General features: G+C 40.7%; 2 protein-coding genes across 8 annotated transcripts in view; one reads left to right on the top strand and one right to left on the bottom strand.

The window, feature by feature from the left end:
* Positions 1-4,274, top strand: part of PHF11 (PHD finger protein 11) — a 37,388-nt gene extending 33,114 nt beyond the window's left edge. For 2 of the 3 annotated variants that reach the window (XM_073014306.1, XM_007960407.3), the window contains one exon: positions 1,857-4,274. In XM_073014306.1, the coding sequence (XP_072870407.1) occupies positions 1,857-2,011 (155 nt within the window). In that variant the 3' untranslated portion in view covers positions 2,012-4,274. Of the gene's footprint in view, positions 1-562; positions 1,828-1,856 lie in introns of those variants that run through there. The other variant, XM_073014299.1, reaches the window with a different exon arrangement.
* A 932-nt stretch (positions 4,275-5,206) lies between these two features.
* The window catches only part of RCBTB1 (RCC1 and BTB domain containing protein 1), a 54,292-nt gene continuing 33,803 nt past the window's right edge, over positions 5,207-25,695 (bottom strand). For all 5 annotated transcript variants that reach the window (XM_007960410.3, XM_007960411.3, XM_007960409.3 and 2 more), the window contains 5 exons: positions 24,696-24,886; positions 19,646-19,772; positions 16,254-16,405; positions 15,443-15,573; positions 5,207-7,523 (listed from right to left, as the gene is read on the bottom strand). In XM_007960410.3, the coding sequence (XP_007958601.1) occupies positions 7,383-7,523; positions 15,443-15,573; positions 16,254-16,405; positions 19,646-19,772; positions 24,696-24,886 (742 nt within the window). In that variant the 3' untranslated portion in view covers positions 5,207-7,382. The remainder of the gene's footprint in view (positions 7,524-15,442; positions 15,574-16,253; positions 16,406-19,645; positions 19,773-24,695; positions 24,887-25,695) is intronic.

Consider the following 25,695-nt stretch of genomic DNA (forward strand, 5'->3'; position numbering starts at 1 on the left):
AGAGGAAAAAAACATATAGGTACACGTGCACAGACAAAAGCTGCACCTGGTGGAGACGGTAGTTGGTTGTAGGTAGTTGGATTATAGAGATTTTTGTCTGTTCTTTTAGTGCTATATTTTCCAGATTTTCTATATACACACAAACACTTTTGTAATGAGAAAAACTCATTAAAAAAGTAGAGACAACAAAAAATTGATTCCAAAATTTGAGCATATTTTGGCCTGTGTGTGGCCCAGGCAGGAGCTAGTGAAGCTTCCTGTGGCTTCTCTGCTCTTGCGTGGCGAGGCTATGATAAACCATCCCTCTGCTTGCCTCCCTCTCGCTTGGTGGGATAGGTCAAAATTTCAATTCTCCCAATATTAATCTTCAAATCTAATTTAATTTCTTATCAGGGAGGGTTGCAACTGATTTAAAGTTCATCAGAAGGAAAAAAAAAAAAAAAAAGAGCAAGCCAGAATAGCCAAGAAATGTTTGCGGTAGAAAATCTGGTTTGGTTTGGAGGAGGGAGATTTAACCTTCCTATTAAATATCAACCATTTATTGAGTGAGTCCTCCTTTCAGCGTTAAGATGCCCTCAAGACAGGCTACACCTCCACTTGTTTCTGAGTCCGGTCTGACTTCTCTATCAAGGCTGCCACCCATGGCTGGGCAGGCCGTGCACAGAGTCACACAGCATTGGTGTGGATGGCTCCCCCTGAAGTTGCACAACACAGTGCCCTCCACACTCTGCGTTTCCACAGATGTATGTCTCTCCAGCAAATGGTAGGAAGACAGTACGATTTCCCTGGGAAGAAATCATTAGTTCATATCCCTGTCTCAACATGGCCAACCTTTCTCATTTTGACTTTCTATATGATACATTTCTGTTTGAATTTTTTACTACATTTATAACCAGCAGGAAAAATACTTTGAAAAATCTACCAAAAATAATGTCTGTTTTAATAGTCTTTTGAGGATGTCTGCTACTATAAGGCAGTATCCATATTTTTTTAAAGCAGCCTTAAATATCTTTTTCTAAAAAGAGTTATTTTGTAGGGGACTTCCGTGTGTGTTTCTTTCATGTAAGGGCACATGTGACACATCGCTACTTGGATGGGTTAGGTGGGAGTACATATATTATAATGTAGTATGGGGGGGTGCCACTACTTGGAACTGCATGAGATTCAATTTAAAAGGCGGGTTTCAACATCCCGGTTGATAAAAACTTGCTTAATTTAGCCTTACTAATATTTTAAATTAACTATAGGTATGCAGTTATTCTGAATAAAGGTTGTGTATGTGTGTGTTTTAACTGTTTGATTTTGAGGCTTTTAAAAATTACATTGCCATTGACTACTATTTGTTATTTATAAAGCCTAGGTATATTCCTCCTAAGCTTTTCTAAGTTTCCACAATTAAAAGCCTTCCTATTTCTAAATGAAACCTAAAGCTTTTATGTAACATTAAAAATTGGACGCATTTTTAGGAGGGATTTGTCCTTAACCTTGGTATTCTAGCCACATTCTCCAATTATTATATCTCAATAAATGGATATAGTATATCATGAAGGTTATACAGTCACTATTTTCAAGTTTTCAAAGATATACCAAGGGACTTGTTCTGCTATAAATGTGCACAAAATCTTAAGGGTTTACTGAGCAGCTTTGTGTATAAATGTTAGAATTCTGTCCTGAATTAGGAGGAGGAAGTGAAGGCATAAAGAAACCAGCTCCTGCCCATAACGCTCTGGATCCTTTTCCTCGGAGGCATGAGGATTGTGTATCTGTACTTGCAAGTGAAAGGGGCTAGAAACGGAACATTATTTCTAATAAAACTACTGAATAATCTGAAATCATTTTATTTATTCTTTTCATAGCAATAGAGAAAAAAATTCATGCATCTCAACAAAGGCGGCAGCAGTTGAAGGAAGAGATTGAGCTACTTCAGGACTTAAAACAAACTTTGTGCTCTTTTCAAGAAAATAGAGATCTTATGTCAAGTTCTACATCAGTATCGTCCCTGTCTTACTAGGGATTACCATTTCCTAAGCCAGGAGTCAGGCTAAATTGCAATCGGGCTCAAAACCAGAGACCAGGCTGTGAAATCCACACATCTTTAGAACTAGTCGTCTCCTCTTGGCCCCAGCAGCTCTTCCATGTTCTTGCTAGTTGATATTTTGATCATTCTTTGCACACTCTTACTTGTGTTTTTTGTTCACTGTCACATTCCCAGCACCTAATATGCTCAGTAAATGTTTGTGGAATAAGTGCATAAAATGTTATTAACCTTTGATTCTAGTTACAGCCCATGATGCTTCTTAGATATAATAAATTTGGATTATACTTGTACCAAATTTGCCTGTTTTCGTGTCACAAAGTCTGCTTTTGAAAAATCCCTTTTCAGCCACAGTTACCACGTTGGGATTCATCATCTTCAAAACAAATACCTAAATTTTAAACTGGACTCTGAATAAGAACATTACCAGGAGTATGCAAGAATGAAATAAAATTGACAGTTAACATTTTTCTCAGCCTAATAATATACAGTTCTGGTTTTTATGCCCACACTACCACGTCTGACCCCTGAAAACTTCACATTCACAGTTCTCATTTTTTACCGTGGTACTCTGACTTGCAATAATATTACATCTCAAAATGGGTTTAAACTGAGTCTCCAGCATGGTGTCTGACATGTAATAAATAAGTACTTGAAAAATATTTGCAGGAGATGAAAAAGAACATTCCATTCCTGTTGTATCGGCAGCTCTAGCCTAAGTTCTTATATCTTAGGGACAAAATCTAAACCAGTAGATTTCAAATCTGGCCACACATCAGAATCATGTGGAGCATTTTAAAAACTAGAGAAGCGAAGATCCCATCCAACAACCTCTGAATAATTTCCCCCAGGCAACCTCTGTCTCCCGGGTTCAAGCAATTCTCCTGCCTCAGCCTCCCAAGTAGCTGGGACTACAGGCGCGCACCACCACGCCCAGCTAACTTTTGTATTTTTAGTAGAGGCGGGGTTTCACCGTGTTAGCCAGGATGGTCTCGATCTCTTGACCTCGTGATCCACCTGCCTCAGCCTCCAGTGCCAGGATTATAGGCGTGAGCTACCGTGCCCAGCCATCTTAGCAAAGTTTATCTGACTAATCATTTTGATGTCACGATCTTTATTTAAAAAAAAACATTTGTCCCCCACTTTACTTTCACGTTTAAGCTGTGACTCACAGCACATAACTGTGCATCATGGAGCACCACGTGTTTCGCGGCCATGAGGCCGGCTACTGGGCAACCTCTAAGGCGGACCCGAGTATGAACTTCAGCTATGTCACTACTGAAAAACTTGAATCCAATTATTTAATCTGAGAATAATGCTGCCTACCTTATGGGACAAAATATGGACAGTAAATAAAATGTGAAGCAGAGAGCACAATGTCTGGCACTGTGGGAAATAAATGTAAAACACATGCACGCACCCACACACACTCCCCTTGCCAACATTTCTGGCTTATTTTCTCCATTCTAACCAAACTTAATTATGGTAAGTTCTGGAAGGCTCATTAGCCCCCATCTCTAAGCCTTTGCTTGTGCCTCTAACTTTTTGGAGATGAGCTAAAAGGACACTTTATATTTTCCCCTACCCAACACAAGCGTTACCTTCAGAACAACTAACTGCTTGTCATGTGTAACCCTATTTCTGTATTAGTCTGTTCTCACACTGGTATGAAGAAATACCAGAGACTGGGTAATTTATAAAGAAAAGACATTTAATGGACTCAGTTCCACATGGCTGGGGAGGCCTCAAGAAACTTACAATTGTGGCGGAAGGGGAAGAGACCCGTCTTACATGTGGCAGGTGAGCGACAGCACGCAAAGCCCAGGAAGAACTGCCATTTATAAAACCATCAGATCTCATAAGAACTCCCTCACTAGCATGAGAACAGCATGGGGGAAACAGCCTCCATAATCCAGTCACCTCCCACCAGGTTTCTCCCTCGACACCTGAGGATTACAATTCAAGATGAGATTTGGGTGGGGACACACAGCCAAACCATATCATCCTATTTGGTTTTCTCTCACTGACTGTTATGAAAAGCTCTTTATAAGTATCTCATTGTGTTGTTAATTCCTAAACCTATCTCCCTTTCTCCTAATAATTCATATATTCCTTGAGGATAAAGAATATGTCTTTCCCTTCATGTAAGTACCCCCAAAGGTACAGACACATTTTTCTACTGTGCCAGTTCAACTGTACTACCTTTCAGCAGGAATAAAATCCAAAGATTTCTATGATATGTGTTTGTGTATAGTTGAGAATCAAGCAGTTGACATGTTCATGGTGTACCTATTTTTAACCTGATACCCATTAAGAATCACACTACTGATTTTTTTTTGTTGTGGTAAAATATATACAACCTAAAATGTGCCATCCCAATCATTTTTAAATATATGGTTCAATGGCATTAAACACTCATTTTTGTGCAACCATCACCACCATCCACCTAAAGCAGCAGTCCCCAACCTTTCTGGCACCAGGGACTGGTTTCGTAGAAGACAATTTTTCCACGGACCGTGGGCTTGGGGCGGTTGGTGGGGAGTGGGGGGTGGGGAGGATGGTTTTGGGATGAAACTGTCCTACCTCAGATCACCAGGCATTAGATTCTCATACAACCTGAGTATGCAACCTGAGTATGCATACTCATACAACCTGAGTATGCAACCCTTACTCAGGGTTTGCATACTCAACCCTTGCATACTCAGTTCACTATAGGGTTTGCACTCCTATAAGAATCTAATGTTCTAATGTTGCCACTGATCTGACAGGAGGCGGAACTCAGGCAGTAATGCTCACTCACCTGCCACTCACCTCCCGCTGTGCGACCTCTTCCCAACAGGCCAGGGACCAATATGGGTCTGTGGCCTGAGGGTTGGGGACTCCTGACCTAAAGGACTCTTCATCTTGGTAAACTGAAACTCTGTATCCATTAAACAAGTTCCCCATTCTCCTCTCCCCTCAGACACTGGCAATGGCCATTCTACTATGTCTCTATGAATTTGACTAAGAACATCACACAAGTGGCATCACATACATAGTATTTGTTTGTGACTGGCTTATTTCACTTAGCATAATATCCTTAAGTTCATCTCTGTGTACCATGTGTCAGAATTTCTTTCCTTTTTAGGGCTGCAGACTACTGATTTTCAGTGAAAAAAACAACTCTACGTGCCTGTTTTAATGTTACTTTGTTTATTAACATGTCATTCTAAATATTACATAAATACAGCCTATATACTAGAGTATCAAACATTGTTCCAGTAAGAAGTTCAAGAGTACATTTAGGGCTATCTTAAGAAATATGAATACTTTGGCTTCCATTATTATATTAGATGAAAAAATCAGTTCAAATAAGAGTTGTCATATCCTGCTATGATTAACAACAAAACCAAGTAGAAAAATAAGAGAGTGTATTTAAAAAAAATAAAGATGATCAAATGCTTTTTGAAGGACTTGTTCTCTTCACTGCCACACATACACAAATGACTTAGTAATCTAATATGAGAAGTGGTCTTTCACTTATATTAGGAACTTGGTAAATATTTGTAGAATGAATGAACTATCTATGGATATGAATTTACTACTTTAATTTGTGCTTTTTTTGAAAAAAAATTTTTTCAAGTAAGAGCAATAGTAAACATACTAAAGTTCACATTTTGCTCAGATCATAAGCCTATACAACAGTGATTGTTACAAACACCACCCATCACAGCACAAATCAATGTGCATTTCTGAACCTAGTAAGAGAGGTTCTATCATGTTGTAGAATGAATTCTAACAGAATAATTCACTGGGCTTCAATCACTTGTGATATGGTCAAGAAAAGGGGGCTGGAGCTACTAGGCTTGTCTCTATTTCAGCTATCAATGAATTCCTATCTTTGAGGCCTCACTCCCCTTCCCACCCCAACAGACACAAATTTAAAAACATTGCTAAAAATAGTAACTGCAGCATGTCTTCACCCACTTGTAATTTGGCTCTGAAAATGTACTCAGGCTCCAGGTTCAGAAGAGAGACCTTCCAAGCAGGAGACAAAGTTCACTAAGGGAGCTCACTCCAATGGAAATGAGTTCATGGACCAGAGAGCAAAGCAAAACATTGTTCTTAAAGCAAGCTCAATGGACACACATGATGAAATTCACAGCTGAACACTCTCACGCCCCAAAGTCACCTTTCACAACCAGTTCAAAACAACTACCGTCTTTTAATAGGATCTTTTCAGGAACGCCATAATTTGGGTGCTTTTTCAAGGTGAAATTGTGATAAATGTTATATCTAAGATGTTTAAAAACAGAGGAAAACCAAAAGTGAAAGATGATAAAGTTTCAAATAAGCCAGTGTGTGATGGATTTGACCTAAAGTAGATAAAGCAAATTCCATTAAGTCCTGTAAGAGGGCTAACTTGAAGAACCACTTCTTCCAGTCATATATTGTAGATATGATTCAGCAGCCATAATTTAGGAAGGCAAGAGTATATATGTCATTATTTTCCTCTTAAGTTTGCATTTATAGAAGAAGGTGAGGAGGGGGACAATTTGAACTTGAGTTCTCAAGCTCTACCTTAATGAAATAAAACACTGTTGGATAAGTAGTGGAGATTCTAAATTATAAAATATTCACCTTCATCAAATTTCTTTCATTATCAACTTTTCACAGATACTTCTAGATTACTACTCTTTATGCACTTAAATCTTAAGAGAAATCTTGACTAACCTAGAAAATTTATCTTTACATAATTATTTCAATAGGTTTAACTTACGTTAAACTGAGTATTACTTTGATATATCTTGAAGTTAAAAAAGTCAACACAAGCACACAAACGAAAGTCTGAAACAATCTTAATTTTTCCTTCACAGTAAGGCTACTAAGCTAGCAACTAAGACAGCACTTAACAATCCCCAGGTCAGCATCTTTAATTCACGATGGGGCCTCTCCATTCGTCTCACAATCCCCCAACTATCACTGCTCCTGCTGTCAGAACATTGTTGATATGTGGCCCAGGAGAGTTGCTGCCAACTTCCCCTTTCCAAGTTCAGAAGTTCCTCTAATCAAAAATGAAAACAAGACCAAAAACGACTAAACTTTCACTCTTTTACATGTACCAGCCCAAATTTAAGAAAGGTCACATTTAAAATACACTTATCTGGAAACAAGAGTTGTTTCAAATGGGCTCAAGAAAAGCCATACACCCTTGATATGTTCTTACACAGACAACTGTGTCCCAGATGTGGAAAAAAACAACCTGATGGTCTTTTACCTGCAGAATTACATCACCCGTAGAGCACAAACCGGACACATCCTCAACAGTGCCCCAGAGCACTCACACAGAACCCAGCAGCCTTGCGCTTCAGTTCTTAAAGGCTCCACATTTACTGGCTTTAGCAATGAATTCCTTTAGCAGAGGGCCATCCATTTGCCAAAATGCTGCAGTCTGTGTAACTTCTGTCAAATGATTGATGCAAAACTTAAAGCAGAATTCTTCTAAATCCTGGACACACACAACAAAAATAAAAACAAAAAGGGCTTTTTTAGGCAACTTTGATTGAATCACTTCTCTCTAAGCCCTTCACCCCAAATCTCTCACCCTCCCCCAGAAAAGATATTTGAGAGGCCAGATACCTAAAACTAGGCAAAAAGGTGACCACAGGTAGGTGTGACAAAAACACATACTATTTATTCAACGCAGTAAGAGCAATGGTCCCCTAACTCAAAGTGTGACTCTTCAACACACACACACATACACATGTGCACACACACACACGTGCGTACACACACACACACAAGATCTACAGGGGAAAGGATTTCCTGTACGATTATCACATAATCTAGTTATAGTCAAAGACACTGTTGTAAAAGGCAGAATGAATGCCACTTTATTCCACAGAATGTGTTTTGTTACATTCAAGACATCAGAGAAAAGAATGAAGCTGTGGGTTAGTTTAAGAAGCAGAAAGGTAATGAAGAGGTATGGTCAACCTAAAGTGGCACATTAAAAAGAAAATCCCAGCCAGGCACAGTGGCTCACGCCTGTAATCCCCGCACTTTTGGGAGGCCGAGGCGGGTGGAAGGTCAGGAGTTCAAGACCAGCCTGGCCAACATAGGGAAACCCCGTCTCTAGTAGAAATACAAAAATTAGCCAGGCGTGCTGATGGGTACCTATAATCCCAGCTACTTGGGAGACTGAGGCAGGAGAATCGCTTGAGCACGGGAGGCAGAAGTTGCAGTGAGCCGAGATCGCACCACTGCACTCCAGCCTGGCTGACAGAGCAGAGGCTCTGAAAGAAAATCCCAAAAAAATTCACCTTAAATTCACTTTTACGCTCTCCTAATAATTACTTTATTTTTAAAGCCATGAAGAATAATACTACTACAACTTCCACCACACTAATATCTCAGAAAGTCAATCCCACAGAAGTATATTTACACAGATTAGTTTTCAGTCAGACAAACAGAAGTCACCAATTACCAACCTTCAGGGGAGTAACATCCACAAGTGGTACACCAGAACCATTTCAAAATCAATCCCTGCCTATGCTAATCCACCCTTTCATCCCCTGCCAAACTTGCATATAATCTGTCCCTTATGATGTTGGAATATATATTTATTAAATCGATCAGGCACCTGAAATGCATGCAAAGACTCAATATATAAAAGGAAATTACACTAAAAGCTCTTATCACAAATAGCTTGACTTTATTATAACTTGGCTAGCTGGTAAGTTCTAAATTGAAGGTCATTACTCTGGGTTCTATCGAACCAGAAGCTTGACAACATTTCAACTGCAGGTTTTGACTGCACATTTCCAGCCACCACGAGGTGGGCATGTTAGACAGAGTGGAAGGGGCCCACACAAACATGGAGAGACCCCTTTTCTGCTCTCAGCACAGACATCGGCAAACAATGATTTCCTTGTTCTAAGGGTCCTCCTGTCCCTGGCTAAAAGATACCCTAGAGTAAACTCCAGAAACCCACCCAGTCACACAACCATTAAGAGATAAACTACAGGCCGGGCGTGGTGGCTCACACTTGTAATCTCAGCACTTTGGGAGGCTGAGGTGGGTGGATCACGAGGTCAGGGGTTCGAGACCAGCTTGACCCACATGGTGAAACCCCGTCTCTACTAAAAATACAAAAATTAGCCGGGTATGGTGGCGTGCATCTGTAATCCCAGCTACTCAGGAGGCTGAAGCAGGAGAATCACTTGAACCCAGGAGGGGGAGGTTGTAGTGAGCCGAGATTAAGCCACTGCACTCCAGCCTGGGCAAAAGAGCAAGACTCACCCTCAAAAAAAAAAAAAAAAAAAAAGAAAAGAAAAGAAAAAGAAAACAAAAAAAGAGAGATAAACCACAGCTAATGAGTACCAGCCAGCTGCTGTTTTGTTTGTTTGTTTTCTAGATAATTTGAAATGCACTTAGGATATTAGCACAGTCTCTGGATTCTTGTTTTTAATCAGAGATTCCCAGTGGGCTAAATGCATAACTAAAAGCTCCATATATTAAAATAAACTAAAATGTGAAACTGGATAAAGCATTCCCTCTCAGATTATTATTCAAGAAAAAGTGGCCGGGCATGGTGGCTCATGCCTGTAATCCCAGCACTTTGGGAAGCGGAGGCGGGCGGATCACAAGGTCAGGAGATTGAGACCATCCTGGCAAACACGGTGAAACCCCGTCTCTATGAAAATACAAAAACTTAGCCGTGCGTCGTGGCGGGTGCCTGTAGTCCCAGTTACTCGAGAGGCTGAGGCAGGAGAATGGCGTGAACCCAGGAGGCGGAGCTTGCAGCGAGCGGAGATCGCCACTGCACTCCTGCCTGGGCGACACAGCGAGACTCCATCTCAAAAAAAAAAAAAGAAAAATCACTACGCCTCGCATTATCACACAATGATTAATAAATAGCTCTCGGGACTAAATTATATTACACAGGGACATAAAAGTCACATTTTAAAATTTAGTTATCAAAAACAGAAAACTTTATTCACACATAACTTTGGAAGTAGCCAGTCATAACGATAGAAAGTTATTTAAATCATGTAATATATCAGATAAGAATCTTTAAGTATTAAATTTTAATGACATAATTTCAAATTCGCAGGAAGAGTGCAATGAACTCTGGCATCAAACCTCATCAGTTTTGTGTCTATTGATGTAGAACTCAAGATCTTTCTACTGTATATGAAAAAGTGAGTTTAAAGTGAGTTTATTCAGCTAGTTGTGCAGCAAATACCTTGAGTATAAACTTTAAGAAGTTCTATGACCAGGTACGGTGGCTCACGCCTGTAATCCCAGCACTTTGGGAGGCCAAGGTGGGCGGATCACCTGAGGTCAGGAGTTCGAGACCAACCTGGCCAACATGGAGAAACCCCATTTCTACTAAAAAAAAAAAAAAAAAAACAAAATTAGCTGGATGTGGTGGCACATGCCTGTAATCCCAGCTACTCGGGAGGCTGAGGCAGGAGAATCGCTTGAACCCAAGAGGCAGAGGTTGCCATAAGCAGAGATCGTGCCACTGCACTCCAGCCTGGGAGACAGGAGTGAAACTCCGTCTCAAAAAAAAAAAAAAAGTTTTATACACAATGTAGGTATACAAATGGTGCCGCTAATCACAATTCACTTTATACACTCATGAAAATGGTTCTATCAAACTGCCTTCCCTTCCCCTCCAATTAGTTTGAACTGCTGAGGTATCTGGGTATGCAATAAATATTCAAAAGTTCCAAACATTAAAAGTCAAACTAGAGAATGCTGAGAACAATCTAAATCTGGGTTGTGTAAGTAACTAATTAAACCTTGGTTGAGGCAGATCTATGTAAAACGAAGCCCTGAACGCACGTGGTGAGGGACGTTTGAATTTGCAAGCTCACCAGAGAGTGGCACAGTCAAGCAGAACCACTTAGCAACCAGTGCCCACCGTCGGTTTGCCCTTAATGAGCCAATTAGACAAATGCCCTTCTGACTTGACCTCTCTTTAGTATTGTAAGAATCTACAAAATCTGTTCCTTTCATTCTGCAAAGGATCAAATCTTCAATAACACAGGCAAGAAAATGCAACTCTTGCCCAAGTGAGAAGTCAACTATAACAGGGCTGGTTTTAGTTGACTTCTTACTTCTAACTGGGCTTTAAATAAAACAATTCCAAGAAGGACAAGAAGGATCATGTGACCAGGAGATGAACAAAGTTCCTGACAGAATGAAAGAGTCCTCTTACAGCCCATGGAAGAGGGAAGTGAAGAGCATAAAAATGGAAGGTCTAATACAGTCTTCTTGGTATTAGAAACTAAACTCTGTTTATGACGTTATGTGGTGGAATGATTATAAAGTGTTCTAACGCAAATGAGATAAAATACCAGATTTATTGTCATTAGCAAAGAAGATAAAAATAAAAACAGCTCTTCTGAAATAATTTATGAATCATTCCAAATCTTTCAACACTTAAACTATTCCAATCAATATATACATTCTGAAAATAAGTTGTTTTTCCTTTCCACAAATTTTCTTTAGTAACAAAACAAAAAAAAACACAGAGAAGTGATGATCTTAATACCCTCATTTTTAAAAATGCTAATGCAGCCTCTAAGGGAGTTCTTACCCCGTCCTAAAACTCCAAAGCTAAACTAGTTGAATGTTAATAATTTGAAGACCACCTAACCAGGGTGAGCAGGTGCCTCGGCATTACAGCTTCCCCCAAGACACATCCCAGATGACACAAGATCACGAACCACACCTAACTCTGTCCAACCTGTTGTTAAAGTAACTGCAAAAATAAAACCCAAAACTGTCAGTCTATAATTCATGTTATAGCACACCAAGTACAAAATATTCCCAATCACAGTTTTGTTTTGTTTTCAAAATGTACTTAAACATTCTACCATACGGGAAAAACATAATTTATCTCATTACGCAAAAACCATGTGTCAGCCTACCGCTGATTGAAGACTTTTAATTTGGGCCACAAAAAGAAGAAAAAAACGCTGGCCACCAAGCCTTAGCACCAAGCTGTCCCGTACTCAGACCCCAGATCAACTTCAGAATTAGATTCCTGGGCTCGCGTTTATTGCTCCCCTCCAAAGGCAAGATCATAAGATACAAGTTGCTCAGCACACAGGATTTTCTGGAAAGTTTTCTACTCTGGTTAAACAAATAATACTTCCCAGCTGTTTCTCTTAATGTTCAAATACACATAAAAACAAAAAATTTCCTGAAAAGAATCAGTTTACAGCGTGCGACTGATCTATCTTGAAACAACGTTTTATCCACATTTTCTCCCTGATGTCAATACTTATTCAGGTCCGCACCAAAGGAATATTTCAATGCTCCTTCGTCAAGTCCTTCTTAATAAAACTTGTGGACAGTTTGATGACACGTTCGTAGCAAGGGCTCTACAATCATCAACTGACTTTTGAAACTCCCTGTCACTGCTGAGTCCGTACATTTTTGTTGCTTTACTGTGTGTACATTTGCTTCAAAGCTATCTTGTCAAAAGGGGGCATGGAGGAACCTCAGATACTTTCATAGAAAGAGAATAAACATTGGAAGCAGGTAGTCTCCATCTTCCTAGCAGTTTGGCCCACAAAACGAAGGCAAAGTCATCTAGTATCTCCAAGCTGAGCTCTAAAAATAATAGTTTTTGCAGTCAATTTCTAACCTGACTCATCAGTAGCTTCCAATCAACTAACAAACGCAATAAGAGGGCTTTCTTTCTAAGAGATGGCGGTCTCACTATGTTGTCCAGGCTGGTCTCAAACTCCTAGCCTCAAGCAATCCTCCCACTTCAGCATCCTGAATAGCTGGAATACAGGCATGAGCCACTGTGCCCAGCTATGGGTTTTAATTTTGTACTCCAGAACTTCATTCATATACTCACTATATCTTATAGTATTAAGGAAATAAAATGTAAAAGCACATTAGTCAATTATGTAACTTATATTACAACCTAAGAAATACACCCTAGAAAGAGTCCTGGTGCAGTGGCTCATGCCTATAATCCCAGCACTTTGGGAGGCTGAGGTGGGAGGGACACTTGAGCCCAGAAGTTCAAGACAGCCTGGGCAACATAATGAAACCCTGTCTCTACAAAAAATAAAAAATAAGAAATTAGCTGGGTGTGGTGGCACACGCCCGTAGTCCCAGTTCCTGGACTGGGAAGGAAGGAGGACTGCTTGAGCCCGGGAAGTTGAGGCTACAGTGAGCTGTGATCACACCACTATGCTTTAGCCTGGGCGACAGAGCAAGACCCTGTATCACCAGGAAAAAAAAATTACATACAAATTGTAAATACACACACACACACACACACACACACACATATATATATATATACCCTGGAAATAAAGAAGTGACTCTTTCTTTTTGTCTTCTATTCTCTAATTTTTCTACGTTGAATGTGTAATATTTATAGGATTTTAATTTAAAAAAAATTTTTTTTTTTTGAGACAGAGTCTTGCTCTGTTGCCCAGGCTGGAGGGCAGTGGTGCAACTTCTGCCTCCCAGGTTCAAGCCATTCTCCTGCCTCAGCTTCCTGAGTAGCTGGGATTACAGGCACGCACCACCACGCCCAGCTAATTTTTGTATTTTTAGTAGAGACAGGGTTTCACCATGTTGGCCAGGTTGGTCTCAAACTCCTGATCTCAAGTGATCCGCCCACCTTGGCCACCCAAAGTGCTGGGATTACAGGCGTAAGCTCCAAGCCTGGCCATTTATTTTTTCAAAGCACACCTTCATGGTGAGGTATTTTCAAATGTTTTCACTTATTCATTTAATTCAACATGCATTTTTGAGCGCCAGCTCTGTGCCCACACTGTGACAGGCTCTGGGGAATCACATGTATTTGGAGTCTTTCTAAAGGAAGTTTTCATCCTGTTTATACTTAATAAGAGAAAAATGAAAATTAGTGAAGGAAATGACCTGCTGGCACATGAAGCAGCAGCAAAAGGCTTTTTCTGTAAACTTCCTAGGACAGATCTTAGCTGAAGATGAGGAAGAAGTTTCCAGCAACTTGAGCTGGGACATCTGCCTCTGCCCAGGTTGTTCTCACTGGTGTTAGTCAGCAAGGTCTGATCCTGAGTATGGAACTCGGAAACAGGGAGGAGGAGCGTGGAGAGGCCCAGAGAGGATTCTAACACCAGTCACCAAATGGACAGAAAAGGCACTGACCCAATTTAAAATTATATCACCAGGTGGAAATAAAATCTAAAGAAACAGCATTTCTAATAAAGAGGTTCAGGGTGTCACAGGAAGGGTAGGAAAAAAACCATACCTCCATTTTCTATTAGAAATGATTTACTTTGATCATCATTCCATCCACAGTCGGGCTGCAGACAAAGTCAGCTATATTTGACCTTATCAAACATTTATAATCATAATATAGCCTCAAACAAAAATAGGATACATTTTGAAAACATCGCGGTCAACTTTAATCCCTAAGTGTGATGAAGTTTGTCCTCTGTTATTCCTCAAAGGACACAGCTGCAAATCTTTGCACGCGTTTGATAAACTCCTTGATACCAGATATTCTGCTTTGTCAAATGACAACAAAATATTTGCAAGGATAGGCTAACTGTATCATTCTACACGCATACCTTAGCCAGACATTTTGAAACTCCAAGGCTATTGCTCTCTACCTTTTACTCTCTCTGAATCTGTGAAACCAACCATACCTGCCTTTAGCTCACTGATCATCCTCAATGCTTCCTTTAAGTTACTATCTTCATTCAGTTCAACAAACATTTATCATCGGGTGTCTAATATGTGCCAGGCACTATAGGGTATGCAGATGAATGACAGACAGTTCCTACTCACGAGGAGCTTACAGTCTGATGCTTTGGTTCTTCAAAAAAATGCACACAAACTTTCAGACTCCCAAAAGCCCATTAATTTACAGGCTCAAGAGATCTGTGAATCCCAGATTAAGAACTCAACCCAGTGCAAAAACAAAAGGAGTCCACAGCAAGTTCTTAACGGGTAAATAACTGTGAGCTATAATTAGACACTGATAGAACTGCAGAGCGTACAGATACACAAATATATGCATCCCCAGCTTAAGACAGGGCCGAGGTGGGAAGACAGCAAGGTGAGTCTTGAAATAAACACATATGCTGACACTGAGAAAGACCTGAAACTAAAATATGCTGTTTGTTAGTCCAGTTAGTGTGGCACCTTATGTTCCAACCTGCAGGACAGCTGCTAGGACCTTGGTTCGTTTCCTGTCTTACTTAGAAACGGAAGTAGGGGAACAACGACTTTTGAAACAATGAACAGGGAATTAAGAAGCAAGTTTTCAATGGGTTCACTGATTCCCTAAACAGAAGTGAAGTGACTCATCGTTTTCCATGTCTCACGAGAGAAGAGGGGGAGACGAGCATGAAGGGAGTTAAGGGTGCTTTGGTTTCTGTTTGTTGTTTATGTTACCTCTGCATCATATCTGACTGCAGCAGAGAATAGCGAAAAGGCATTCTCCACAGTAATTCCTCTCTTGATAATGTGCTGACAAAGTTTTTTCAGTCTGTTTTCACAGTAAGATGTCGCCAAATCCAGAAGACCTAAAAGTAAGATATGTGAAAGGCTTAATCAAATTTATAATTATTTTCCATACATAGAGATTTTGTTTTGGTGAACAGAGGTGTATAAGTAAATTAGAAGTTTCTTAGTGGACAAGAGTCTGAATTTGAGTAAATAAATTCTCTTTCTTACTGTCTGCCTCCTCTACTTCCACACCTCTCCTATATTTATACAATTTCTTCAATAGTACAAAGAAAGGGCAAAAAATGCAATTTCAGTCCTCATTTTGTTTCTAAAATGCTAAATGCATTAGCAACTTATACTTCACTATTAGAAAATTAAAATAAGCCCACAGCTTAATACCTAGGTGATGGGTTGATAGGTGCAGCAAACCACCATGGCACCTGTTTACCTATGTAACAAGCCTACACATCCTGCACATGTACCCCAGAACTTAAAATAAAAATAAATTAAAAAAAAAAAAAAGAAAAAAGAGTCCTTCAGTGACATTAGAACAAAAAAGCCTATGGTCATAAACTAAGTCCAAAACGATTAACCATAATAACTACACAATACCATTTTTAAAGATATCTACTTCAAATCTTTTTTAAGCACCAAATTAAAGTCAATACACCTGAAGCTTTTTACGTTTCAGGACTAAGAACATGAGGGGATATATTCTCGACCATGTGGCTTGTCCATCCCAATGCTGCCGCGGTACCTATAGCATCTTCCGGCGGCAGGTCCACTGTGTCTGTGTAGAGGTACTGGAGAAAGGCACGATACACTGGGTAGGAAAACTGATCGATTTCTATCACTTCCTTCATGTCTTCATTCCAATACGACTGGAACATGGATCGAAAATGCTCACACCTAAAACAGAAAAGCAAAAGTTTTATTTGTTCAGCAGCAATTTTAAAAAAAGAAAAAAAAATTTACCTAATTAAATTGACAAAATCAGATAAACAGATTAGAAGTATCCTTGGGCCAGGCGTGGTAGCTCACGCCTGTAATCCCAGCACTTTGGGAGGCCAAGCAGGTGGATCACCTGAGGTCGGGAGTTCGAGACCAGCCTGACCAACATGGAGAAACCATGTCTCTACTAAAAATACAAAATTAGCCGGGTGTGGTGGTGCATGCCTATCATCCCAGCTACTCGGGAGGCTGAGGCAGGAGAATCACTTGAACCCAGGAGGTGGAGATTGTGGTGAGCCGAGATCACCCCACCACACTCCAGTCTGGCAACAAGGGCAAAAAACTACGTCTCAAAAAAAATAAATAAATAAAGTATTCTTAACGACTATATCTGGGCCTGCACACACCAGGCTCACAGACCTTTAGCACCCAAAAAACATTCCACATGCAAGTGGTTTTTGTACCTGCCTTTTTTACATACACTCACTTTCATTTTTCATATCTCCTATTAAATACTAATAGGTACGCACAGAGCCTGAAAGCACCCAGCACTTCCACGACTGTTTCCATTTGACGGGCCCCAAGATTTTTTTGCTCCTTTGTTATTTTTAAAATGATGTACAGAAATGCATTTTAAACAATAAAGTGAAAGAAATTCACAAACAAGAGTTCAAAACTTTTGACTATAATATTAACATTAAAATGATTCATTTGTTTTTTGTTTTATGTAGTAAGTATATTCTTACAACTGTTTTATATGTTAACTGGATTACATCAAGCTGATTATTGCCTCATTATCTGACAATTTTTCTTCTTTTCTGACTCATCGTCAAAACAGCCATCATTCCTATTTTGTTTTTTTGGCATTGCCTGCTCCCCTTCCTTTCTTCCCAGGCCTGCTACAAGCTTATTTATAAAACACATTCACTAGGATAGTCAGATTAGTTCAAGAAAACCTGAGCAGCTCCTACACTGTATTTACATGTACAAAGCCACCTGCATGAGAAACTGATTTCTAAATATTGGATGTCTTACATATAACATAGTTATATCTTTCTAAAAATCATATTTTTAAATTCTTTTAAAGTGAGATATGGCACAAAGAGAAAAAGTATTTTCAAAATCCACTCAGAGGCGAGGTGCAGTGGCTCAAGCCTGTAATTCCAGCACTTTGGGAGGCCAAGGCAGGTCAGATTCAATCACCTGAGGTCAGGAGTTCAAGACCAGCCTGGCCAACATGGCGAAACTTCGTTTCTACTAAAAATACAAAAATCAGCCGGGCGTGGTAGTGCATGATTGTAATCCCAGCTACTTGGGAGGCTGAGGCTGGAAGATCGCTTGAACATAGGAGGTGGAGGTTGCAGTGAGCTGGTATCGCACCACTGCACTCTAGCCTGGGTGACAGAATGAGACTGTCTCAAAAAAAAAAAAAAAAAAATCCATTCAGAATACTAAAAAAAAGCTTCACTTACATAAAAAATTACTCTACCTCAGAAGTAAAAAGGAAATAGTTGTCTAAGAAACAATCATGGATTTCATGGTCAGAAAACTGTACATGAAAAGAATAGACTGGCTGACCACAGGTGCACAGACAGAAACAGTTCCAGTTCATCTTTTCAATTCATACTGTGGTTCAGATATTTACTCCCTTAGGTAAGGAATGACATAGGGCTTTTCTGTTCCTTTCTTTTTTTTTTTTTTTTTTTTTTTTGAGACAGAGTCTCACTTTGTCGTCCAGGCTGAAGTGCAGTGGCCGGATCTCAGCTCACTGCAAGCTCCGCCTCCCGGGTTCACGCCATTCTCCTGCCTCAGCCTTCCGAGTAGCTGGGACCACAGGCGCCCGCCACCTCACCCGGCTAATTTTTTGTATTTTTTAGTAGAGACGGGGCTTCACCCTGTTAGCCAGGATGGTCTCGATCTCCTGACCTCGTGATCCGCCCATCTCAGCCTCCCAAAGTGCTGGGATGACAGGCTTGAGCCACCACGCCCAGCCTTCTGTTCCTTTCAAATGTATTTCTTTGCCAATAGGTTTTTAACTAAATTTCCAAAAAGACTTGTAAATGGCCACTTTAATGGTCTTATCTTATGTGCCTTTTTCTGCAATGGCAACCTTTGTGGCAAACAGTTACTAATAAATGCATAGTTCCCTCACATTTATACAAGGAACTATATCTAAAAAACTTTTTCATTTTTGAGATAAGATCTAGCTCTGTCACCCAGGATGATCACAGCTCACCACAGCCATAATCTCCTGGGCTCAATCCTTCCACCTCAGCCTCCGGAGTAGCTGGAACTACAGGAACACACCACCACACCTGGCTAATTTTTTCTATTTTTTGTACAGTGTCTGACTATATTGCCCAGGCTGGTCTCAGACTCCTGGGATCAAGTGATACTCCCTCCTTGGCCTCCCAAAGTCCTAGGATTACAGGCATGAGACACCACGCCCAGCCTAGAACTTTAATTGGTAATTGGATGTCCCTTAGAAACAGAAGCAAAGCATTCCTGACTACAAGAGTTTTCTGCTTAATCTTTAATTAAAAGAGGGCATATACACTTTTCAATAACGTTTCGTATTTTAACCACGTAAACAAATTTTCCGACGGAAATGAGTATTCACAAGATTCTTAATTTAAAAAACAATGTAAGCTGGGTGCGGTAATGCCCCATCACATCTGTAATGCCAGCACTTTGGGAGGTTGAGGCGGGCAAATCACCTGAGATCGGGAGTTCGAGACCAGCCTGACTAACATGGAGAAACCCTGTCTCTACTATAAATACAAAATTTATAAATACAAAATTCACATGCCTGTAAACCCAGCTACTCAGGAGGCTGAGGCAGGAGAATCACTTAAACCCGGGAGATGGAGGTTGCGGTGAGCTGAGATCACGCCATTGCACTCAAGCCTGAGCAACAAGAGTGAAACTACGTCTCAAAAAAACAAACAAACAAACAAATATATAGACAAATATTTAAACTCTTACAGTATACTTTTTCTAAAACGCTCCATGAGTGTACACAAAAAAACTCTTTGACATGAAATGGACTGAGGCTATCTGCAAAAATATTAAGTAGTGACATTTCTCTCTACTACCAACGCTATTTTTTATCAGTACCCATTTCGTGGAATAACAAATAAATAGAAATGGCAAAAATAAAGTAAAGTTATTGATGTCTCTGAGCTCATGCAAAAATACCTGATTTTCAAAACAGCTTTATGGACATGAATATATTTTCCATCAATTCGAAACTTCAGATCGGCAGTTTCTGGACTATCAAATTCTTTCTTCAGTGACTCTGCAACTGTTAAAAAGTCTTCATGCTCTGAAGGCAACAAACATATATTAATATGGAAAGTTCAAGGAACAGATTGAAGATTCGAAAGACTTCAAAAAGATCATCATGACCGTGGTGGATAATTCCACTTGTTTTTTTTTTTTTTTTCAAGAGTTCATACCTTATTTGACAAATCAATTCTACAGTATTAAAGGAAGTATCCGGACAGGCGTGGTGGCTCACGCCTGTAATCCCAGCACTTTGGGAGGCCAAGGCGGGCAGATCACGAGGTCAAGAGATCGAGACCATTCTGGCTAACATGGTGAAACCCCATCTCTACTAAAAGTACAAAAATTAGCTGGGCGCGGTGGCGCTCGCCTGTAGTCCCAGCTACTCGGGAGGCTGAGGCAGGAGAATTGCCTGAACCCAGGAGGCAGAGGTTGCAGTGAGCCAAGATCGCACCACTGTACTCTAGCCTGGCAGCAGAGTGAGAACTCTGTCTCAAAAAAAAAAAAAAAAAAAAAAAAAACCCCACAGTATCCTGCATCTATAAACTACCAAAGAAAACCACCAAAAGATGGTATTTAGAAAGGCCAAATACCATCTTATATGCTAAGTTATACATTAGAAACGTATATTTTTTAAAGAAAAAAATGATAGGTACTTCATGATAATATGATAACCCCCTCTGAAAACGAGTGGTTCTCTTCTAAGACTAAGAATTTATCAGTTTTCCTTGACTGAAACACTATCTTTTTTCTGCTTTGGGGCAGTTTCAAGGGGTCAGCATATCCAACTCAAGGAGGTGCAAGAAACAAACTTACCACTTAAATGGTAATGCTAAGCAGTCACGTTCTCAAGCAGAGGAACTCTTTCCTAAGTATCTGGAATCTAAACATCTCTGTTAACCCTAAAAATCACTATATGCATAATCCTTACTCACTATCTAAACACAGAGCAAATTCACTTAGAAACAATGCAGGGAACAGTTTCATCAAAACACACGATCCCCTTACCTGAGAAGAATCGCTGTTATGGTTATATGTAAGTAGAACTGTATTATTCCAAGGAGAAGTAAAGGCACTTGTACAAATTCCTGCAATGCTTTCTTGTGTTTTATATGAAAGAAGAAAACAAGTAGAAAAAGGCTAATGGGGAAACTTTTTTAAATTCCAGAGATCCTCACGAGGCATCGAATCAAGCTGCTATGGATACACGAAGCAGCTTTCAACTGCCCACAGCTGAGTTAATAATCAGTGTCTTAATTAAAGACCTCAGCTTCCAAGGCTGGATGAACCTGTGTCCTTTGGTAGCCCGTTGTTACCAGAGCAGCTCCTAGAGGAGGGACGACAGCTAAAACCTAGGCTGAAACTTAACAAATGAGCTTATCTGCAAGCTTTATCATCAGAATCTCCCAAGGAATTACCTTTCACCTACGCCCTGTGACCTTAACTGATAGCCCTCCCTCCACCCCATGCAATGCAGAGCTCTCCTGGCTATGGAGCAAAGGTGGAAAACCTCTCAAAAGTCAGGCTTTCGCTGACCTTGTAACCTGGATCACTGGTGGGCAAAAGAATACAAATCACTAAGATGGGCCAAGAGTCAAGGAGTCTAGATTGCTACCCCCACCCATCCACAAAAAAACACACTTCTCATCAGTGCTTCAACTTCCGCATCCAGTCTTAGGCTGAAATGACCCTTTCTCCTCTTTGCTCCTGGCAACGAGTATAGTATGTCCTTTCAGAGAAGAAATCCTCCTCAGACGGGTGAATTCACCATGTGACTTTCTTTCTAACACTCGGCTAAGATCACAGAGTGAGAGGGAAAAAACACTTTTGACTTTTAGTGGGTGGAAGGGAAAGAAGTTATCTAGGACAGCGGTCCCCAACCTGTTTGGTACCAGCGACCAGTTTTGTGGAAGACAATTTCTCCACGGACCAGGGCGGGGAGGGGGATAGTTTCGGGATGATTCAAGCACATTATGTGTATTGTGCACTTAATTTTTATTATTGTTACACTGTAATATGTAATGAAATAATTACACAACTCACCATAATGCAGAATCAGTGGGAGTCCTGAGCTTGTTTTCCTACAACTGGACAACCCCATCTGGGGGTGATGGGAGACAGTGACAGATCATCTAGGCATTAGATTCTCATAAGGAGCTCGCAACCTGTATCCCTTGCATGTGCAGTTCACAATAGGGCTCACGCTTCTATGAGAATCTAATGCCACTGCTGATCTGATGGGAGGTGGAACTCAGGCGGTAATGTGAGTGATGGGGAGCAGCTGTAAATACAGATGAAGCTTCGCTCACTGCCACTCATGTCCTGCTGTGCAACCCAGTTAATAACAGGCCATGGACCAGTACAGGCATATGGCCGGGGGTTTGGGGACCCCCGATCTAGGAGGATATATTCAATGACCATATTTTTCCCAAACTTAACATTTAAATTGTTAGGACATTTGTTCTGAAAAGAATGCCTATGCCATTTTAAGATATAAGGACTGGGGGAAGCCTTTTATAACAAGTCCAGGTTAAGTAGTACATATAAATCTGAAGATGTGTACAGAAGTGCTTTAGCTGGGTGTGCTATACACATGCAATTCTAGCCAAATAGTCCTATTCAGCGAACCAATTATTTTCCAATCACAATACTCACAGCAAAAAACAAAAAACAAAAACAAAAAAAAAAAACGAAAAACTCTATTATCCCTAAAGAACATGGCAAAATGAAGTGAAAGGGAGTGTTCGATTGATTTCACTTTAAGGCAAGCTTAACTCTTCCTAAGCATCCTTTTGCCCCCACGCCCATGACTGGTCACCTAATGATGGGACAACTCCACCTGTCTGACACACCTAAGCATGACATGTTTTAGAAAATCAACCTTCAATATCAATTGCTGAGCAACCCAAACACCTTAACTGCCAAGAACTACATTAATTTTCAAGCACAGAGCATCATGACCCACTTATTCCTTCTGCTTATAAATAAAAGAACAACTTAAAAGAAATATGCTAGCAAAAAGGCAAAAACAAACAAGAAATAAAAGAAAAACATTAAAGTCACCTTGTAAATGGCTACTCAGCTTTAAGACATCCTAGTTTTTTCAGTCAATAATGGACTCTTAAAGAAGACAACATGCAGAAAAGGTACAGATTATGTAACCAAAGATCACCCCAAATTGCACTACCCTTTATAATACCTCTGTTTTGATGCCTTTCTGAAATAAAAGAATTTGAAATCAGTTGAAAGACAAAGATAGAAAGAAGATAGGGTTAATGTGTCACCTTAAAAACCACAAGCTGTTCGCTTTTTTTATTGAGACAGGGTCTCGCTCTGTCACCTAGGCTGGAGTGCAGTGGTGTGATCACAGCTCACTGCAGCCTTGACCTCTCAGGCTCAAGCAATTCTTCACCTAGTCTCTTGAGTAGCTGGTACTACAGGCATGCACCACTACTCCTGGTTATTTTTTGTAGAGATGGGGTTTCGCCATGTTGCCCAGGCTGGTCTAAAACTCCTAGGCTCAAGCAATCCACCCGCCTTGGCCTCCCAAAGTGCTGAGATCACAGGTGTGAGCCACCACACCCAGCCGGTTCTTCACTTTTTTTTGAAAGTTCATTTTTGGACCAGGCACGGTGGCTCACACCTGTAATCCCAGCACTTTGGGAGGTTGAGGTGGGCAGATCGTAACGTCAGGAGTTCCAGACCAGCCTGATCAACATGATGAAACCCTGTCTCTACTAAAAATATAAAAAAATTAGCCGGGCATGGTGGCACACTCCTGTAATCCCACCTACTCAGGAGGCTGAGACAGGAGAACTGCTTAAACCTGGGATGCAGAGGTTATAGTAAGCCGAGATCGCGCCATTGCACTCCAGCCCGGGCAACAGAGTGAGACTCTGTCTCAAAAAAAAAAAAGAAAAAAAAGGAAGTTCATTTTTGATTGGTATTATATCAAGTTCTGTAAGAAATCTAGTATAACAGAAGTGCTTAAGAACAGGTTACCTAAATACTTATACATGAACATTCATAACAGCACTACCCATGAGACTCAAAGGTGGGAACAACCCACATGTCCATCAACAGTTAAATGACAAACAAAATATGGTGTGTATATATATAATGGAATATTATTCAGTCATAAAAGGGAATGAAATATGGAGACATATTACAACATCAATGGGCCTCAAAAATATTAAGTAAAAGAAGCCAGACACGTGGGTCACACATTGTATGCTTCCACTTATATGAACTATCCAGAGTCGGTAAACTCACAGAAACAAAAAGCAAACTGGTGGTTGCTAGGGGCTGGGGGAGGGGAGAATGGAGTGTGACAAATTAACATATAAGGGCTTTCTTTTGGGGAGATGAAAACACTTTAGAATTTGACATAAAAGGTGGATGCAGGCCAGGTGCGGTGGCAGGTGGATCACCTGAGGTCAGGAGTTCGAGAACAATCTGGCTAACATGGTGAAACCCCACCTCTACTAAAAATACAAAATTCAGGTGTGGTGGCAGGTGCCTGTAGTCTTAGCTACTTGTGAGGTGAGGCAGAAGAATCACTTGAACTTGGGAGGTGGAGGTTGCAGTGATCTGAGACTGCGCCACTGCACTCCAGCCTGGGCGACAGAACAAGACTCTGCCTCAAAAAAAAAAAAGGTGGATGTACAACATTATGAATGTTCTAAATGCAACTAAACTGTACCCTTCACAATGGTTAATTGCATGTTATGCAAATTTGATATCAATTGAAATAAAAACACTTATGAGTGAAAATTTAAAGTTCACGGTAATACTTTATAATATATGAATACATTTGATTATGCATATCTAATTTGAGGGAAGCTATGAAAGCTAATAGAGAATAAAACATTCTAAGAGATCCCAAAACCAGCAAAGACACAGGAAAACTGGTCACTTGGTAGTACCATTCTTCCTGGGTGGAGGTGGCCTTGCACTTTCTTACCCACAGACAGGAGGCGCCACGAGACGGCGGGAGTGGCAAAGCAGGCAAACACGTCGTCGGTGCAGGAGAAGTGGGTGAGGTGCGGGAGGATCACGGACTGACCCCGGCACTGGCCCCACATGTACACGTGCCCACCCTGAGTCTTTGCTGCAGACGTGTGGGCAGAGTGACAGGCTGCAATCTCTACCACCCTGAAAAGTTTTAAGAAAAATGCATGTCACTTCATGAACACAGAAGCCCACAGAAGACCACACAAGGCAATTTAAAAGTTCATGCTTGCAACGCCTCAGAAAACAACAGTCCAGGTTCCAGATACACTAGCTGCCAAGTCATACAAACAAAAGCAATAGATCAGTGCAAGAGCACTGTTCTCCTTTCCCAAATGGCCACTTCTCGTCCTCAGCTCACTGTGAGTTAGGATAGATCACACCGAGGAAAACTTGGAAAACAGACTAGCAAATCCAAGCAAATGAGGAAAGTGGACACTGACAAAATGCCCTAATACATGGGATGGCTTCAATGCCTTTTTTTTTTTTTTTTTTTTTGAGACAGGATCTCACTCCGTCACCCAGGCTGGAGTGCAGTGGCATGACCATGGCCCATTGCAGCCTCGACCTCCCAGGCTCAAGCAATCCTCCCACCTCAGCCTCCCAGACCACAGGTGCACCACCACACCCGGCTAATTTTTGTATTTTTTATAGAGACAGCATCTCGCTATGTTGCCAGCGCTGGTCACCAACTCCTGGGCTCAAGTGATCCTCTGCCTATGCCTCCCAAAGTGCTGGGATTACAGGTGTGCGCCATTGTGCCTGGCCCATTTCTTTATAAATGTAACTTTTTCTCTCATCTCCTACCAGAGCTCAGAACACTCATTGGGCTGATAAGCACTGGCTGAGGGGTCACGGACTCTGAATGTTCCAATCCAAAAGGAAAACAAGCCCAACTTACTACATTTCTTAGTAGTATGCTTCTTGGGTTAGGTCCCCTAATCAGAAGTCAG

This window comes from Chlorocebus sabaeus, chromosome 3 (assembly GCF_047675955.1).
Source record: "Chlorocebus sabaeus isolate Y175 chromosome 3, mChlSab1.0.hap1, whole genome shotgun sequence".
Lineage (NCBI taxonomy): Eukaryota > Metazoa > Chordata > Mammalia > Primates > Cercopithecidae > Chlorocebus > Chlorocebus sabaeus.